The 21,091-nt window shown below is 42.3% G+C and overlaps 1 protein-coding gene across 1 annotated transcript; it reads right to left on the reverse strand.

Annotated features, from left to right (window-relative positions):
- Positions 1-12,830: 12,830 nt before the first annotated feature.
- On the reverse strand, positions 12,831-19,400 carry LOC106569465 (endothelin receptor type B). Its single transcript, XM_014140836.3, has 8 exons — positions 18,271-19,400; positions 17,657-18,103; positions 16,487-16,599; positions 16,179-16,383; positions 14,863-15,012; positions 14,369-14,502; positions 14,132-14,240; positions 12,831-14,022 (listed from the first exon to the last, which is right to left on the reverse strand). Exons 2-8 carry the CDS (start codon positions 18,083-18,085, stop codon positions 13,888-13,890), a joined length of 1,275 nt encoding a protein of 424 aa, XP_013996311.2. The 5' UTR covers positions 18,086-18,103; positions 18,271-19,400; the 3' UTR covers positions 12,831-13,887.
- Positions 19,401-21,091: the final 1,691 nt, after the last annotated feature.

The raw sequence follows: 21,091 nt of genomic DNA on the forward strand, positions 1-21,091 counted from the left end.
TCTCAATTACATAGTCACTAGACCTCCCTAGTGGCCGTGTTTATTACATTTGACATTTTAGTAATTTAGCTGACGCTCTTATCCAGAGCGACTTACAGTGGTGACTGCATACATTTCTTTTTCGTACTGGAGTGTAGAACTGCTAATACATTCATGCATAATTCAATATAGGCCTATCCTTCCTTCCTCCCGTCTATAATGTAATCACTGATCTGACATGACTGGAACTTGGTTAACTGCAATGTACAGAAACCTGGTTTGTACTTATCCAATTTGCTAATTTCCGGCTTCAAGCAGGTCCCTAATCGCTCAAAAGGGAATGCCACCACATGCTAAAACAACTATTCCCTGTGGCCTGTAGGGGGCATTCCTCTCTCCTGAGTCGTGTGTGTGTGTGTTTATTTGGATCCCCATTAGCTTTTGCAGAAAGCATTGACTATTCCTGGGGTCAACAAAAAACACAAAACATGACAAGTAACAAAACACTGATACAATAATAGACAAGGACAGTCACACAAATGTAAAATACAACTGCAGTATATACAAACAATACAACAACAAAAATAATGTGTGTGTTACAGTGTGTCTCTTTGTGTGTGTCCACGTCAGAGTATGTGAGCGGAGTTGAGTGGTTGGAAATCTTGCTCATGGAGCGATGGTCGCACATCGCTCCAGCGCTCCACATCCTTTCCAACTGCTCTGCTAAAAACCGCTCCCTACTCACAGGAAAAAAACTGCCGCTCCAAATTCGCTCCATTCATTCAAATCTAAATTTAACCAACACCCATTTTATTTTTGTGACTACTTGGACCTACCATTTGGTTTTGAGATATTGAAACCAAACCATATGATTTGAATGAAAAGTATTTGAATAAACATGAAAAGGTGAATGTAAGAAGCACATATCATTTCAAATAGGCTACTTGTCATATTAAACAGCATAAATAGGTCAAGAACCAGACAGGGAGCCTAAGAAGGAACAAAAATGTATTATTTAGGCTATAAATGAATTAATTGTGAAGCATTTGCGAGTGCAACACAACAAGCTGGAAGGGACATAAAGTGCTCAGCATTTAAACATTTCATTGTATCTCATTATAGTCTATATATAAATTGTGCATATAGGCTGTGACTTACTTAAAATTAAATGAAAAATGTGTTATTAGTGCCTTTGAATTCATTTTTAGAATCATGAGTTTGGCCAGTCTGTGGCTTCAGGCTCATGCGATGGGACCTGGAGAGCCAGTCAGCAGCAGAGAATATCCTCTCTACACTTGCAGAGCCACTGGGGATGGTAAACACCCTTTTGGCCAGGCTGGGCAGAGATGCAGAGTTGTTTAAAAAAAAAATCTTTAGGTAGTCCTAAAGGTTTTTAGGCAAAATTACCCAATTTAAACAGAAAGCTCCTTGAATGTGGGAGTTTCCACAACTGGGCCAAAATCTATTATGGCCTATTATATAGATAATAGAACAAAAATGAATGAAACGTTTAAGAGATTAGATTTTTTGTTCATAAATACTTTGCTACAATGACAACCTTAGTATTCTACCCAGCTCGTTCCTTTCTGTTAGCATGTGCACGTACTAAGTGCATCATCATGTTTTCGGGATACATGTCATTTTCAGATTCCACAATGATTCCTTAGTTGTGAACACTACATCAGTTGTGGACACTTCAGTTGTGGAAACTACAAATTAGGCACACTCTGCTCCTCGCTTCGCTCCAGCTCCACTCACATACTCTAGTCCACATAGTCCCCACCATTCCATGAGATGTTTTTTAAATGTCATTTTACTGTTTGCTTGAGTAATTGGAAATGGAAGGGAGTCCCATGTGATCAAGGCTCTGTATAATACTGTGCATTGCCGTGAAATCATTTTGGACTCGGGGACTGTAAGGAGAACCCTGGTGGCATGTCTTGTGGAGTAGGTATGGGTGTCTGAGCTGAATTTTAAGTGATTATGCAGAAAATCTGAAATTGTCATCACTGTAATATTTCTCATGAAAACTAGAAGAAAAGCAGTTAATCTCTCATCAACCAGGAAAGACTGGCCTGCATGTTGTTGATGTTAGTTCTGTATGTGCAATTAAGGGCAAGGTGTGCTGCTCTGTTTTGATCCAGCTGCAGCTTTGCTAGGTCTTTCCTTGCAGCACTTGACCATATTACAGACAGTAATCAAAATGGGACAGGACCAGAGCCTTAACTAGTACAGTTGATTTTTGTCTCATAAATGATGAGCATCTTTTTATAACAGACATACCCCTCCCCATCTTCATAACAACTTTGTTAATATGACTTGAACATGATAATTGACCATCCAATGTTATACTTAGGAGTTTAGCTTCCTCAACATGATCAATGATCACACCTTACATACACAACTCCAGTTGAGGTTTAGGTCTTAGAGAATGTTTTGAACCAAATGCAATGCTTTTAGTTTTAGATGCATTTAAGACCAGTTTATTATTAATCACCCTTTGTGATACTGACTGTATGTCCTTATTTAGAATTGCAGCTAGCTCACTGGCTTTGGGTGCTGACATGTAGAGTGTGGAATCATCCGCATACATAGTCATTCTAGATTTCTGTAATACCAGTGGCAATTCCTTTTGTAAAAATGTTGAAAAGTAACCAACCAATGCAACTGCCATGAGGGACACCATACTGTACATATCTGATGTTAGAGAAGCTTCCATTGAAGAACACTCTCTGGGTTCTATTGGATAAATAACACTCCAGCCATGTGATGGCAGGTGATGTAAAACCATAGCAAGTGAGTTTATTCAATAATGATGTACGATCAATAACATCAAAGGCTGCACTGAAATCTAACAATACAGCTCCAACTATCATCTTGTTATCCATTTGTTTTAACCAATCATCTGTCATCTGAGTCAGTGCAATACAAGTTGAGTGCCCTTCTCTACATGCATACTGAAAGTCAACTTGTTAACTTGTTCTCTGAAAATAGCATTGTATTTGGTCAAACATGGTTAGGCGGTTGATTAGGCTCGTTGATTAGGTTCGTCAACCATCCTAGTTGATGGTTGACGAGAGCAGACAGTGGAATTACTTTAGCTTCCTTCCACACCTCTGGGGACACACTCCTATTAGGGCTATTCTTAGCGCTTTCCTGGGTAGCTTAACAGAAATAGGAATAATATGGAGAACTAGTTCTAATAATAATAAAAACAGTGTTTGGCTAATACAGTCAGTAAATCAGGCACTTGTGATTGTCAGTTACTGACCTGGAAGCTTGGCTCTCTCACTCCTCCCAGGCATTTGGGAGCGAGGGAGTGTGTGTGTGTGTGTGTCTGTGGACGTGTTTAACTATTCTGGTCGGGACCCCTCACAAGAATACTAATCAAACAAAAATTTTACCAACTGGGGACATTTTGTTGGTCCCCACAAGGTCAAATGCTATTTCTAGAGGGTTTAGGGTTAAGGTTAGAATTAGAGTTACAGTACCAGTCAAAAGTTTGGACACACCTACTCATTCCAGGGGTTTTCTTTATTTTTACTATATAGATTAAAAGTGAAGACATCAAAACTATGAAATATCACATAAGGAATCATGTAGTAACCAACAAAAATAGTTAAACAAATCAAAATATATGTTATATTTCAGATTCTTCAAAGTAGTCACCTGGAACGGATTTCTGTCCGAACTGAATTTGGTAAAAGGGCTTTTATGTAGTCTGCGCCATCGTCTTGGAACGCCTTACAAAATACTTTTAAACTGGAAGAACTTGTCCCGATTGGTATTTTTAAATCACTGATGAATGATCTTGAGACTGATTCCCTGACATGTCAATGTTTTTAATTTGCTGTTTTTGATTTTGTTATATTCTTTGTTAATTCTATGTTTTTTACTAGATTACTTGTAGTTTTTCATGTTGTTTGTCTGTCATTTTTGTAATGACTTGGCGCTGCCTATCTTGGCCAGGACGCTCTTGAAAAAGAGATTTTAAATCTCAATGAGCCCTTCCTGGTTAAATAAAGGTTAAATAAAAAAATTAACAGGAGTGCCTTGTTAAAAGTTAATTTGTGGAATTTCTTTCCTTCTTAATGCGTTTGAGCCAATCAGTTGTGTTATGACAAGGTAGGGGTGGTATACAGAAGATAGCCCTATTTGGCAAAAGACCAAGTCCATATTCAGTCGAAAACAGCTCAAATAAGCAGAGAAATGACAGTCCATCATTACTTTAAGACATGAAGGTCAGTCAATTCAAGAACTTTGAAAGTTTCTTCAAGTGCAGTTGCAAAAAAACATCAAGCGCTATAATGAAATTGGCTCTCATGAGGACCGCCACAGGAAAGGAAGACCCAGAGTTACCTCTGCTGCAGAGGATAAGTTCATTAGAGTTACCAGTTTTTGTAGCCCAAATAAATGCTTCACAGAGTTCAAGTAACAGACACATCTCAACATCAACTGTTCAGAGGAGACTGCGTGAATCAGGCCTTCATGGTCAGATTTCTGCAAAGAAACAACTACTAAAGGACACCAATAAGAAGAGACTTGCTTGGTCCAAGAAACACGAGCAATGGACATTAGACCGGTTGGAAATTTGTCCTTTGGTCTGATGAGTCCAAATGTGAGATTTGTGGTTCCTAAATGCCGTGTCTTTGTGAGACTCAGAGTAGGTGAACGGATGATCTTCGCCTGTGTGGTTCCCACTGTGAAGCATGGAGGTGCTTTGCTGGTGACACTATCAGTGTCACCAGCAAACCTTCATTTAACTAGGCAAGTCAGTTAAAAACAAATTCTTATTTACAATGACAGCCTACCGGGGAATAGTGGGTTAACTGCCTTGTTCAGGGGCAGAACAACAGATTTTTACCTTGTCAGCTCGGTGATTCGATCCAGAAACCTTTCGGTTATTGGCACAACACTCTAACCACTAGGCTACTATCACTTGTTTTTCAACAGGACAATGACCCAACACACCTCCAAGCTGTGTAAGGGCTATTTGACCAAGAAGGAGAGTGATGGAGTGCTGCATCAGATGACCTGGCCTCCACAATCACCTGACCTCAACCCAATTGAGATGGTTTGGAATGAGTCGGATCGCAGAGCGAAGGAAAAGCAGCCAACAAGTGCTCAGTATATGTGGGAAATCCTTCAAGAAATCCTTCAAAACATTCCAGGTGAACCTGGTTGAGAGAATGCCAAGAGTGTGCAAAGCTGTCAAAGGCAAAAGGTGGCTACTTTCTGGTTACTACATTTTCCATATCTGTTATTTCATAGTTTTGATGTTTTCACTATTATCCTACAATAAAGAAAAACCCTGGAATGAGTAGGTGTGTCCAAACTTTTGACTGGTACTGTAGGTTTAGTTTTAGGGTTAGGAGCTAGGGTTAAGTTGAGGGTTAGGAGCTAGGGTTAAGTTTAGGGTTAGGGTAAGAGTATCCATTAGGGAAAGTAGGATTTTGAATAGGACTGAATTGTGTGTCCCCACAAGGTTAGCTGTACAAAAGTGTGTGTGTGGTAGGGTGACATATAGGGGGATTCCACGACAGCGGAAAATATTTTGGGTATCTCAGATTGTTTTCTCAATTCTCACATAGGAACTTCATTGAACTAAGGATGTTTAACATGCTTTTTACATTTGTATCACAAACCATTTTTTGTAAATCATGATAAATTCCCATTTTAGGCCCTTTTTAGACCTATACATTAGTGATGGGGGAGGAAATCTATATAGTTACATATCGGATATTATTTTTTACAATATATCCTATCGTTTTGACAATATCGCAATATTATTTTTGCACTAGTTGGCTGTACCTGCAACAAAACGCCACTATTTTTCCTTCATAGCTGGTTCTTTTTAAATAGGGAGCCCATTTGTTTTAAGCACTTTTATTTCCATGTTTTCTCATGTCCCTCTGCAGCAGACATACTGTATGGTGAGCAATGTTTGGACCATGGAATTGCAATAAAATTGCAATATTGAATCGCTATACATATAGAATCGTTAGAATAGCAATACATATCGTATCAGCACCTAAGCTTTGTGATAATATCGTATTGTGAGGTCCCTGACAATTCCCAGCCCTGCTATACATGCCACCTGTCAGACCCTATAATATGTGACCCGTACATGATACAGACAACATCCTGGTGTTATTATACTCCTTATAGTGTACTCTAACATATGGCGCATGTCTGGACTCTGAAATATACGTTCAAAATGTGAATATCTCAAAACTCCCGCTGGTGTAGAACCGCCCTACAGTGCCACTGTGCCACATAGACAAGAGAATGTGATGCCAGTTGTCATACTTCTATCCAGAACAGATAAAAAGGAAAGATAATACTGTGTGTTTGGTTGTTGTTTTCAGTGCCATTAAAGGCAATATTCTGCTTTTAATACTCCCTTTCTCTCTCTCCCTCCCCCTCTGCCATTATCTGCGGTGTATAAACTTGGCCCAAAAAGATAGGTCCACTCCCCCTACTGTTATTATAAAGTAGCAAAGGACACAGTCTGATTGTGTACATGAATATGTGTGTGTGTGTGTGTGCGCGCAGCCTGCGTACGTGTTTGCATGTGTGTGTGTGTATAGTTTTTGTAGACATTCTCCCATGATAACTCCTGGAGCAACGCAAATATTCCACTCCTTTCATCCAGCCTCTGAAATTACACAGTTCAGGACACTGTCAGGTCCTTCTTCTCAGTATTGTCAGATTTAGGAAACACATGCAGGTATAGATATATAGATCTTCCGAGGATCTCATTTGAAGAGACTGACAGATCCTAGTGATCTTATTGAAGATATATTTTTTATAATGTCGACTGGGCTATTTGCATAGTACTCAATTCTATAGTGTTTTACGCCAACATTTTATATCATATCACATTCTATTGCATCGTGTATCATATGACCATAAAATGGCATAAATGAAGATGACAGGTTCTTGGACATAGAAAGAACGAAACTGTCTGTGGTGTCTGACCATTACTCTCATACTGGAGAATAGAGGGAGAAAACCCAGGAATTTTCCACAAAACAAACTGATCAAACCTTTCTGTTGGCATGAACACTTGACTTGACCCTCTTCTTTTCAACTCAGCCGGTTCTGTTCTGTTCTCCTGGATTTAACATAAAGCTTGGTGTGCCCATCTTGTTCTCCATATGTCCATGAGTTATTTATGAAGCTTTGGATCAAAGTTGTGGCAACTTTGTTCTTCTCTGTTTCTCCTCACTATGTATTTGAAACATGTGCACGTGTGCATGACACACACACACACACACACATTCCAGGCCCACATAGCTTCTCTTGGTGGAGTGAAGATCTTGACTTTGGGTTACTTCAACATATTTGCATTGAAGTGATTTTATGGTAGAGCCAGGAGAGTGAGTGTTTCTTTGTTCTGTCAAAACACAAACACACACACTGCAGGACTATTTTATTTGTTCTGTCAAAACACACACACTGCAGGACTATTTTATTTGTTCTGTCAAAACACACACTGCAGGACTATTTTTTTTGTTCTGTCAGAACACACACACACACACACACACACACACACACACACACACACACAGCAGGACTATTTTATTTGTTCTGTCAGAACACACACTGCAGGACTATTTTATTTGTTTTGTCAGAACGAACACACACACACACACACAGCAGGACTATTTTATTTGTTCTGTCAAAACACACACACACTGCAGGACTATTTTATTTGTTCTGTCAAAACACACACACACACACACACACACACAGCAGGACTATTTTATTTATTCTGTCAGAACACACACACACACACACACACACACACACACACACACACACACACACACACACACACTCTCTGCAGGACTATTTTATTTGTTCTGTCAGAACACACACACGCACTGCAGGACTATTTTATTTGTTCTGTCAGAACACACACACACTGCAGGACTATTTTATTTGTTCTGTCAGAACCCACACACACACACTGCAGGACTATTTTATTTGTTCTGTCAGAACACACACACACACACACACACACACTCTGCAGGACTATTTTATTTGTTCTGTCTAAATGTTTGTTACCTCGGCCAGATGGACAAACGCTCCACAATATGTGTGTGTGCACGTGCGTACATACGTGTGTGTGTGTGTCCTGATTACTGGAGATTGATATAAATCTGAATTGCATGATAAACCAGCTTTCGGCTGGATCAGTGACATGGACTCCATAGCCTGACTCTAAAGGGCCCTCCTCTCCTTCATCTATGATCTGAAAACTCAAGTGGAAATGGGAATGAGAGAGAGATGAGAGAGAATGGGGCAATTGAGGCTAAGGGAGAGACTCATACAATCTCATAAATCTCCCCGAATATTTTGGTTGGGTTTTCTTCATCAGTTGGAGAGTAAACTGAAGAGCAGCACTGGGGATGTTTGGTTCAAACTCTCTCTAATATGAGCTACAGTCAAGATTAACATGCCTCGAACAAAGACAAGTACAGTATGTGTGTTTTATTGCCCACCCATTATCCTATAACACCGTGACCCTACACACACACCTGGATAGTCTGTTGATCTCCTAATGCTGCCATCCATGCAGGGTTCAGGGATAGACACTGATTCGATAAGGAGCTGTGATAGCACACTCTGTTTTCCAAACATCAGGGGTGAATTTATTATGGAAATCGTTTACCGTTTAAGAACCCAACGTAAGCAAACAGAGCAAAACGAGAGTTTCTATAGTACAAATTCAGGTAGGTCCCTCCTGGTTTCGTCTCGTTTAAGAAATGTTTTGCAACAGAATCGGCAGAATGAATACATCCCAGAACTCATCACTGGCACTGTTGTTGAGAATTACAGCAAAGAGAGGGAGGATTGGGGAGAGGGATTGAGGGTTGAAGGGACAGAGGAGTGAAGGGACAGAGGGATAGAGGGACAGATGTATTGAGGTAGAGGTACAGATGGATAGAGGGACAGATGAGATAGAGGGACAGATGTATAGAGGGCTAGAGTACAGACGTATAGAGGCACAAAGGGACAGATGTATAGAGAGATAGCGGGTCACATGTATAGAGGGATAGCTGTATAGTGATAGAGGGACAGGTGTATAGAGGGATAGGTGTATAGAGGGACAGAGGTATAGATTTAGAGATACAGATGTATGGAGGTAGAGGGACAGATGTATAGAGGGACAGATGCATAGGTGTATAGAGGTATAGAGGGACCGAGGTACAGATGTATAGAGTCACAGATGTATAGAGGGCTAGAGGGATAGAGGTATAGAAGGACAAAGGAACAGATGTATAGAGAGATCGAGGTATAGAGAGATCGAGGTATAGAGGGACAGTTGTATAGAGGGAGAGTTGTAAAGAGCTGTATTGGAGGGACAGCTGTATAGAGGGACAGCTGTATAGCGATATAGAGGGACAGATGTATAGAGAGACAGCTGTATAGCGATATAGAGGGACAGATGTATAGAGAGACCGAGGTATAGAGAGATCAAGGTATAGAGGGACACATTTATAATATATATTTATAATACATCTATCACTATATATATATATAGTGATAGATGTATAGCGATATAGAGGGACAGCTGTATAGAGGTGTAAAGGGACAGATGTATAGAGAGACAGAGGTATAGAGGGACAGAGGTATAGTTATAGAGATAAAGATGTGTAGAGGGACAGCTGTATAGAGTTGTAGAGGGACAGCTGTATAGATGGACAGGGGTATAGAGGGACAGGGGTATGGAGGGACAGATGGTTAGAGGGACAGATGGTTAGGTGTATAGAGGGATATAGGGGCAGATGTAGAGGGACTGAGGGACAGATGTATAGAGGGACAAAGGAACAAATGTATAGACAGAACGAGGTACAGAGGTATAAAGAGACAGAGGTATAGAGGGACAGAGGTGTAGGGGGGGACAGAGGCAGAGAAAGAGATGTAGAGAGGGATAGAGGGACAGATGTATAGAGGTGTAGAGGGACAGGCGTAGAGAGAGATAGATGTGGAGAGGGACAGATGTATAGAGGGACAGATTAGAGGGATAGATGTATAGAAGGACAGATGCATAGAGGGACAGATGCATAGAGGGACAGATGCATAGAGGGACAGATGCATAGAGGGACAGATGCATAGAGGGACAGATGCATAGAGGGACAGATGCATAGAGGGACAGATGCATAGAGGGACAGATGCATAGAGGGACAGATGCATAGAGGGCTAGAGTACAGACGTAAAGAAGGACAGATGAATAGAGAGATCGAGATATAGAGGGATAGAGGGACACATGTATGGAGGTAGAGGGACAGAGGTGTAGAGGGACAGAGGTGTAGAGGGACAGAGGTGTAGGTGTATTGACGGACAGGTGTATAGGTGTATAGAGGGACAGATGGATAGAGGGACAGATGGATAGAGATAGATCTATAGAGGTATACAGGGACAGAGGTATACAGGGACAGAGGTATACAGGAACAGAGGTGCAGAAATATAGGGGGATAGAGGGACAGATGTATAGAGGGACAGATGTACAGAGGGACAGATATCTAGAGGTATAGAGAGTACAGAGGTATAGGGGGACAGAAGAAGAGGGACAGATGTACAGATGTAGAGAAGGGACAGATGTAGAGAAGGATAGAGGTATAGAGGGACAGATGTAGAGGGACAAGGGTATAGAGGGAGAGATGTAGAGAGGGACAGATGTATAGAGGTGCAGAGGGACAGAGGTGCAGAGGGACAGAGGTGCAGAGGGACAGAGGTGCAGAGGGACAGAGGTGCAGAGGGACAGAGGTGCAGAGGGACAGAGGGACAGGTGTATAGAGGGACAGGTGTATAGAGGTATAGAGGGACAGATGTTTAGAGGGACAGATGTTTAGAGGGACAGATGTCTAGAGGTATAGAGAGTACAGAGGTATAGGGGGACAGAAGAAGAGGGACAGATGTACAGATGTAGAGAAGGGACAGATGTAGAGAAGGATAGAGGTGCAGAGGGACAGGTGTATAGAGGGACAGGTGTATAGAGGGACAGGTGTATAGAGGTATAGAGGGACAGATGTTTAGAGGGACAGATGTTTAGAGGGACAGATGTTTAGAGGGAGAGAGGTGCAGAGGGAGAGAGGTGCAGAGGGACAGAGGTGCAGAGGGACAGAGGTGCAGAGGGACAGAGGTGCAGAGGGACAGAGGTGCAGAGGGACAGAGGTGCAGAGGGACAGAGGTGCAGAGGGACAGAGGGACAGATGTGAGAGGTGCAGAGGGACAGATGTAAGGAGGTGTAGAGGGACAGATTAATAGAGGGACAGATGGGTAGAGATAGATCTATAGACGTATACAGGGACAGAGGTATACAGGGACAGAGGTACAGAGTTATAGAGAGACAGAGGTATAGAGGGACAGAGGTATAGAGGGACAGAGGTATAGAGGGACAGAGGTATAGAGGGACAGAGGGGAAGATGTAGAGGGACAGATGTAAATAGGTGCAGAGGGACAGAGGTATACAGGGACAGATGCATAGAGGGCTAGATGTACAGAGGGACAGATGCATAGAGGGGTAGATGTACAGAGGGACAGATGTACAGAGAGACAGATGTATAGAGGTATAGAGAGTACAGAGGTATAGGGGGACAGAAGAGAGGGACAGATATATAGGGGGATAGAGGGACAGATGTATAGAGGGATAGAGGGACAGATGTATAGAGGGATAGATGTATAGAGGGACAGAGGTATAGAGGGACAGAGGTGCAGAGGTATAGAGGGACAGATGTGTAGAGGGACAGATGTGTAGAGGGACAGAGGGACAGATGTGTAGAGGGACAGATGTATTGAGGGACAGATGTATAGAGGGATAGATTATTTTTTAATTTTTTTAAACTAGCCAAGTCAGTTAAGAACAAATTCTTATTTACAATGACGGCCTAACAGTGAACATTCTTGTTCAGGGGCAGAATGACAGATTTTAACCTTGTCAGCTCAGGGATTCGATGCAGCAACCTTTCAGTTACTGACCCAACACTAACCACTAGGCTCCCTGCCGTCTTTCACGCGTAATGTAACATGCGTGACACTGCATTGGCCCATAGGGACATTCCCAAGTCAAATCACTGTGTGAGTGTGTGTGTGTGTGTGTGTGTGTGAGAGAGAGAGAATGTCTCACATGATGGGTGCCTTTGTTCACACTCAGTTTTGAGAGGGCAGGGAAACAGCTCTGAGAAAGGGGAGTAGAATAAAACCATTAAAAAAAATGAATCCCTCACAGTGTTGAAGAGTATTGCAGTTCACCAGTACTAAGTCAAATATATCATTTTAATATATATGCTGGCTCAGTATAGCTGCAGGCTCTGGTTTAGTTCAGTCCTTATCAGACAGTTGACTGTAGTGATACAGTAGATTACATTATGTCTGATTCTAGAGGTCTTAAAAATACTATTTAAACGTAAATCTTTTTATTTTGTTACATTTTTGGGAAAATATAAAGCACACAACCTTTGACAGGCACATCATCACAACCATACACTCACAGGACAGCTACTGTATGTACAAGATATACAACAATATCAATACTGTGCTCCATACTCAATAACACACCAGCAGATCCCTTGGCAAAAAACCACAAGGCATATGGAGAGAAAAACTTCAAATATATCCTCTCCCCTCCCTCTCATCCGACTCCCCAGTAAGCGGCGAAAGTCCTTTTAGCTTGTCATGATCGCTATTAAAGCATAATAAAGTCAATCCGCTTTTACAATTGGGTGGCAGTCCACAAAGCTACAGAATACTAAAATGATCATATTTGAGACAAACACTGAACTGTTTTTGAAACACATTTTGAAAAGAAAGCCAAAAAGTTATTGCGAGAACTTTAGGAATGTGCTGCCATTTATGATTTATTCACATGAAGTCCAACCCAATTAGATCAGTAGTTTAATGAGAAACAGCTGAACGCCTACCAAACACAGAACACACAATCAAAGATGCTATAGATAACTATGCAGCTAAAATCACATACAGATGCTAATGGTAACAATCACAAATGCTATAGCTAACTATCCAGCTAAAATCACATACAAATGCTAATGGTAACAATCACAGGAGGTTGGAGGCACCTTAATTGGAGAAGACGGGCTCGTGGTAATGGCTGGAGAAGATTTGTTGGAATGGTATCAAATACATCAAACACAAGGTTTCCATGTGTTTGATTCCATTTGCTCCGTTCCGGCCATTATTACGAGCCTTCCTCCCCTGGTAACAATATCAAACAGTGTAAAAGCAATTTAACAAAGGTATAAAAATGAATTAACTCTAAAGTCCTTGAATTCTGAATAGTATATGGGATATGTTCAGATATTATACTGTATAACTAACAACGTTTTTACAACCTACTTGCAATGTTCATATAATGTTCCGTATGTCTCAAGTCAGGCATTTGCACTATGACGCCTCTTTGGGTTTGGCTTATGTCATGTATCTTATGAACATTCATATAGAGGTTCTAATCATGTCATTTCTCTACAATATGACCACCCTATGTTGTGTCATTCATTAGCAATAATACTGATATTTGATTGGCTGCACTAAACTTCCATCCTTCTACTCCTCGTTCCCCCAATTATCCTCCTTTCCATCAACCCTCTCCCAGCTACACATCCCAGACCATTCACTGTCATAGGCAACACTCAAAGTGCACTTGAGTACTTCACCCTCCAGTCAGAGGAGACTTTACTGGATTAGGGCACTTATTTTCTCCAAGTGGTTTAAAACTACATCAACTATAGCTGAATAAGGGCACTTCTTAAGACACTTCTTATGACCTTCTCATAATGGTTTAAGTCAGAATCAGGTTATATGACTGATCTTCAATTAGTCCTTTAAGGTAGATCATCGGTTACTTCGTTGAGTACTTATCTGCACTGCGCAGGGCACCTCTCATGCTGAAGTGTACTTGTTAGTGGCGCGTGAGTTGCTCTGGTCGGAGGCCCGGTCTGAGACTTTGAGCTTCATACAGGACTGCTTCTCATCCATCAACATCTCAGCTGGCAGACACCAGCAACACAGACATGACTAGAAAGAGAGAGAGGACATTAGTTATTTGGACATTTAACACCATTTGGCACACTGTTAGATGCAGTATGTGGGTGGGTGGGTGCGTGGGTGGACACATATGTCTTACCCTGAAGCAGATCTTGAAACGCTTGCTGACCATGTAGAGAGCGATGGGGTTGATGCAGGAGTTAAGAGACGCCATGTTGATCCCGATGTAATCCAGAACCAGGAAGAAACTGGAGAAACACACCATCCTATTTCATCTCTCTCCTTTTTACAATATTACGGTCAATGTAGCGAGGGTGGGGCACATAGACATCTTAAGGAAAACAGTTTGAAGTGTGTGAGAGTACGTGGTCCTCACCTGAGCAGTTCACAGCGGTTAGGGTCTTTCTCATCATAGATGGTGAGCTTGAGGATGCGGCTGAGATGGAGAGGCAACCAGCACAGAGCAAACACCAACACCAGGCAGAACACTGTCTTAGCCACCTCACGCCTCTCACACACACACAGAGAGGAATCAACCAACCAACCAACCAACCAACCAACCAACCAATCTAGCTACAGTGCACTTCATAAATATAGGGACATTACAATATATTTTTTAAACCTTTATTTATCTAGGCAAGTCAGTTAAGAACAAATTGTTATTTACAATGACGGCCTAGGAACGGTGGGTTAACTGCTTGTTCAGGGGCAGAACGACAGATTTTTACCTTGTCAGCTCAGAGATTTGATCTAGCAAACTTTCAGGTACTGGTCCAACGCTCTAACCACTAGGCTACCTGCCAACCCCCACTAGGCTACCTGCTGCCCCTAAATATTAAAGATGAAATAAAGGCTGGAGAGAGAGGTTACCTGTTTCAGATGGTCACTCAGGGCGATCTGGACTCCGTTTTTCTTCCTCAGCATCTCACAAGTCATCAGGGTGTAGAAGACGGCGGTAACGGCCAGAGGCAGGCAGAAATACACACTGAACAGCCACCAGTCCTTAGCTGACTTATAGAACTGGAAGGACACAAAGAAAATACACATACATATAGGGCACACCACATAATGCACCAACTCATTGACCTTGTGGTTAAAGTGTCCACCCTGAGATTTGAAGGTTGGGAGTTCGATCCCCAGCCGAGTTGTACCAAAGACTGTAAAAATGGGACCCGACGCGTCTCTGATTGGGGGTAAGGCCCTGCGATAGACTAGCGTCCTGTCCAGGGGGTGTACTTGTGCATCAAGCTGCCTCACGCTACAGAAACAGGAGATGGGCTCCTGCTCCTATGAGCCATTCCAGCTCGCATACACCAAGGCTCGTGCAAGGATACATACACCAGATAAATGGACACTCCGTTTAAAGGGATACTCCGCGATTTTGGCATTGAGGCCTTTATCTACTTTCCCAGAGTCAGATGAACTCGTGGATACCATTTTTACGTCTCTATGAAGGAAGTTAGAGGTAGTTTTGAGAGACAATGTTATCTGGCATTAGCACAATGACTGGAAATTAGTTAGCAATTGCGCAAGCGCTACTTAGCAACTTCCTTCAAACTGCATGCAGAGACATAAAAATAGTATCCACGAGCTCATCTGACTCTGAGGAAGTAGATAAAGGGCCTCAGCGGCAAAATCCCGAAGTATCCCTTTAAGTGTGTTGCAATTCACAATACAAAATACCCATCAGAAAGATCCACGGACAGTAGAGGAAAGCTGACTCTGACTGGCCCTATTGCCTTGGGAGTTAGTTTGGAGCCAAACCTTAATACTGAAGTATGAGGGGAGTGAAGAAGAGTGAGGAGAAGTAACCTCAAGCAGACCAAGGGTCTCTCTAACTCAGAGTTCAGTCTTGGTAAAACGTCAACTAGCACTCCATCTAAAACCTCTCTGGGACGACAACTACACAAGTTCAAGCTATCATCTATCGGTCACTCTGAGACACACACACACCGCACAAACATACACACAGATGTACTCGAACCTGTGAAAACACACAAACACACTAAAACTACCGTATCCAGACAAACAGGGGCCTCATAAGTCATATGATTTATATTTTCCAGAGTGACCACTAGGGGAGAGTCAGCACACAGCTGCAGATTTCCCACATCAGACCCCAGCCAGGGACACTCCATATAGTCTAGTGTGTGTGTGTGTGTGTGTGTGTGTGTGTGTGTACATACCCTCATAAAGTCTGAATTCTGCATGGGGTGTAGCAGACAGATGCGGAGGTGCTCTCCTTTGTAGTCCATGGCAATCATGTCGAAGGCTATAGCTTCAGGGACAGCCAGCAGGATGGACAGCAGCCAGATGAGTGCGATCTCTATAGCCGTCCACTTGGGAACACCGATCCCCTTGATACGGTTCCATGACGCTACTGCTCGGTACCTGGACGAGGATGAGATGGGGGGGACATTATGGGGATATCCTCTGTGTGTGTGTGTGTGTGTGTGTGTGTGTGTGTGTGTGTGGTGTGTGTGTGTTTGCGTACCTGTCGATGCTCAGAGCACACAGGCTCAGCACAGTAATGCCCACTGAAGCTTTCTGGACAAAAGGCACCAGTTTACACAGACCCACACCAAATGGCCAGTCCTCCGCTAGGAGCTAGGGGAAGAGGGATAAAGAGTTCAGGGTTACTCACACAGGAATGATCTGAGTTTGGAGGAATGTGATTAAAATGCTATCGTGTCATTTCTACCTGGTATATACTAGGTAAGTAGAATAGCGTAACCCGGAATTTCACTCTATACACATTTCAACTAATCTACTTAATGATATGGACAAAAAGAACACCCATGGCAAATGATAACCAGTCATGAGTAAAATACAAGAATCTGTATAGGCTGAACCCTGGCTAACCTGTATTGGGGTTTATGGTTTTCATGCCTGCTTATGAGGCCTATTGGAATCACATGTGGAGGTAAACACCAAACTGACCATAGATCAGCATGTGGAGGCAATCTCACCCTACTGTATTGGAATCACATGTGGAGGTAAACACCAAACTGACCATAGATCAGCATGTGGAGGCAATCTCACCCTACTGTATTGGAATCACATGTGGTCTTATCTCCATAGAACACAGGTAGATTCTTCTGGTATGCAGTTAATCATTTAAACATGTTTGGCTTCCCATAACGCCAATATCTAGAATACTATCTCTCTGTTTTTCTGTCTGTATGTGTATCTATCTCACACACACACACACACACACACACACACACACACACACAGGCCTCCAATAGTCCAAATATACAGAATATTCAAGCATAACAGAGAGAGAAAGTCATGTGGAATGTGGTATGGCTCAGACGAAGGAAAACGTGCTACAGAGACAGAGCTACTGTAATACAATGTGGTCTGAGAAGAAGAAAGTATTTGGCTTGCAGACTAGTTTCTGAGCTTGATATGATTCTGGCCTGCCTGGAGGGATTTTTTTAAAATATCAAAACAAGCTTACTGGGGACAGAGAAAATATTTTTGGCCCAGTGTTCTGGTACAGCCTGTTCATAAGCTACCCCTTAACTACCCGTGTGTGTGTGTGTGTATGTATGTGTGTGTGTGTGTGTGTGTGTGTGTGTGTGTGTGTGTGTGTGTGTGTGTGCGCGCGTTGCGTAGCCTACATGCATGCCGAGCCGATGTGTGTTTTGATTGTTCTCACCTTGTACACGTTAATGGGAATATCAATCACAATGTGCAACAGGTCTCCCAGCGCCAGGCTCCCTATGAGAATATTGGGCCCGTTGCGCATGCACTTGTTCCGGTAAATGATTCTGAGGAGCGTGGAGTTCCCGATAATACCGACAACAAACACGAGACATGATACTACGGTGTTGATGTACTTAAATGTGTCTCTGATCTCGGTGGGTCCCGAGCACATCGGTGGTAAAGGTCGCATGCGCCGAGCAGTGGAGACATTGGCGTTGAACCTGTCCTCTCTACCAGAGATTACTGGTTTCTGGGTGGCGGACGGATGGACGTCTGGGCGCGCGTCTTGCGAAACCGGTGTTCGGGTGGCTTGTCCGGTAACCACGAGGAGATGTCCCGCCAGGAGAACCAGTGGGAAACAGATGAACAAGGTCTTCGCCATAATCGACAGGAGTCCTGTCTGCTCATAAACACATGAAAACATTAGGCTACAACATTTATAACGGACAATTTTTCCAATAGCCCATGAGTTAGAAAACCTGATGGCTTAAAATATCCCCCCATGTGCAGCTAAATTCAATTTGAAGAGGCATGAGCAGGTGAATGTCAGTAAAACCCTTTTCTTACCTGCAAGATGGAAATAAGATTCTCTAAGGATCCTTTGAGTAACACGTCAGAAAATGTTTGTTTTGATAGGCCTCTCCCAGTTGAGAATTAAACGTTTGAAAACAACTTCCCCAACTGTCATAGATTGGCATTAAGTGGTTCCATAAAAAACAGAAGAGGGGGTCTATTATTCCAACTATGTCATGGGTATCTTGTCCAAACTGTCCACATCACTTCTCTTCTCACGTCCGCATGAAGTTTGATGCTGATCTTTGTCTGGTAAATGCTGGTTTATGTGTGCTCTGTGACTCTTTTTCAAATCAAGTTTAAATTGGTCAAATAGCTCCAAAAAGTTATAAAATGGATCAAAATGTCCTTGGTCAGTGCTCCGGTTTGACTGAACAGCATTATATCCTTCACGCTGACGGTGGTCTAACTTGAAATCCTCGAGCGCTGTTATCCGTTAGAGGTTACTGCCTCTGCTCGACCCCTCCCTTCTTCTGAGAGAGAGAGAGCGAAGGAGAGAGAGAGCGAGAATGAATGAACAATGCAGTGAAGATAATTGATTGTAAGCCAGCGGGATAGCTGCTTAAAAGTTACTTATTGTTCAATAAAGTGAGGGGAAGTAGAGAGGGGTGTTATTTTTATGACCGTGCAGCATTGTACGCTATGACTGGGCTGTGTCTTGTCACCTTGGGACAGGAGTCGGGACAAGAACACTATAGACTTAAGACATTTCTTCAGGAATTCCTTCATCCAAGTGACCTGGATTTACCTGATTAGCGAGTTGCGGAGTAAAAAAATCATGTATTGTTCGGCTTAACCATTGTTTGGGAGATAATCAATACAATTCTGTAGGATCTATATTCTATCCACACCTGCGGCTGTTTTTTAAGGACTGAATTGCTGGCTGCCAGAATACCGTCAGTACCAGTGATTGATTACCGTCCCAGAGGTAGAGGGAGAGCATGGCATGGATCCTGATCGTTGAAATTACTTAGAAGAAGTAGTCTCCTGAGACCTCTTTTATAACCGTTGTTGCTACATTTAATTGCGCCATTTCTGAAAAGACTACGCACGCACAGAAATATTGAGACGTATAATTTTGGCGCACGCCATACATACGCATGTTTCCCGTTAGAAATCAGACCTGTTGTGAAATTGCTCGCCTGAAAAACGCCCATCATTTACCTTTTATGGTGAGAATAACGCCCTTATTTTCTCTATTGGCCCTACTTAGAAGTATAGAAATTAGGCCAAGACAGTGTCTCAGGAAATAGCAATGCATGGCGAACTTGGTCAAATGTCTTTGGAGGGCAGAATGTTTTCTTTTGCAGTGACATTTGCTGTAGGCTATCTGACCGTGTCTGAAAGACAAAAACAATTGCACATTGTTGTGGACCTGTAAACAGATCGTTGGAATGTAATCATGTTTTGCATTGACTTTTTCTGATCCTAATATGTTGCACTGCCTGCGAATTCTGAAACATTGTCTACTCGAAAAAAAACTAAAAACTAGTAGGCCTAGGCTACTTAGAGTGGTAACCTACACACTTCATTGCAAAATACCAACTGTCTGTTCACCAGTTCAATTGTAGAATATGTTATAACCGCGCTCCCCTTTCGGATGCAAACAATTCAAGTTATAATAGGCTATCTAATAGGCACAGTGAAAGATGCGCATGGTCAATTGTTGTATGGCTACACCATGGCCAGAAAAGGTGAATTTATTCTGCAATGGTTATGATATATGTAGTATGCATTAGGCCTATGTTGATAAATTAAATATTGTCTACTCGAGAAATTTGACATTACAGTATTCAGAGGTAGACCTGGTAGACCTAGCAGCCTACAAACATCAATGGGAAAGGTGAACCGACTGTTCTACCTTAAACTGCGCTTCAGATCGGATCAAATAGAGAAAAATACTTAATCATAAAAAAATTGGTAGCTAAATATAATAACAAAATGCAATCATTTGCTGTTAGTGAGAAGAGCGAAAATCGATTTTTTTAAATCTTTGCATTAAAAAAAAGAATTAGAAATAGGCATCTACAGTGCCTTCAGAAAGTATTCACATCCCTGGACTTTTTCCACATTTTGTGTTACAGTCTGAATTTAAAATGGATACAATTTAGAATTTTTTTGTCACTTGCCTACACACAATACCACATAATGTCAACATTTTTACATGTCTTGTGTCAATAAGTATTCAACCCATTTGCTATGGCAAGCCTAAATAAGTTAATGAGTAAAAATGTGCTTAACAAGTCACATAAGTAGCATAGACTCACTGTGTGTAAAACTAGTGTTTAACATGATTTTTGAATGACTACCTCATCTCTGTTCCCATACATACAATTATCTGTACGGTCCCTCAGTTGAGCAGTGCATTTCAAACACAGATTCTACCACAAAGACAAGGGAGGTTTTTCCAATGCCTTGCAAAGAAGGACACCTTATCACGGCTCAGGAAAATACCCAGATGCAGACAGTTCAAATAATGGACGTTTATAATATAAACAGGGGGCATGCAAAGGACAGGTCAAGGGGAGGCAGGGGTCGGTAGTCCAGGACAGACAATAGGCTGTGAGACATAAGTTTAATCCTAGACACATGAAATTGGGATGTATACGGCGGGTATGGGGCAACAGAAGATAAACAGCAGAGGGGCTAAGAATCTTAGAGATGGGGAAAGGGCCATTAAAACGGGGGGAAAGTTTGCGGGACTCCACCCAGAGGGGCAGATCCCGAGTGGACAGCCATTCCCTCTTCCCGAGACAATACCGGGGAGTCGGGGTCCAGTGGCTGTCCGCCTGTCGTCGATACCTGGAGGTGGTCT

This window comes from Salmo salar, chromosome 14 (genome assembly GCF_965601325.2).
Source record: "Salmo salar chromosome 14, fSalSal1, whole genome shotgun sequence".
In the NCBI taxonomy this organism is placed as follows: domain Eukaryota; kingdom Metazoa; phylum Chordata; class Actinopteri; order Salmoniformes; family Salmonidae; genus Salmo; species Salmo salar.

Coding starts and splice junctions, on each gene's coding strand:
- LOC106569465 (XM_014140836.3), bottom strand. CDS start 18,085: ATGGCGAAGACCTTGTTCATCTGTTTCCCACTGGTTCTCCTGGCGGGA. Junction 16,384..16,486: donor TGTGCTCTGAGCATCGACAG/GTACGCAAACAC, acceptor ATCCTCGTCCAG/GTACCGAGCAGTAGCGTCAT. Junction 15,013..16,178: donor AGAATTCAGACTTTATGAGG/GTATGTACACAC, acceptor GTGTCCTTCCAG/TTCTATAAGTCAGCTAAGGA.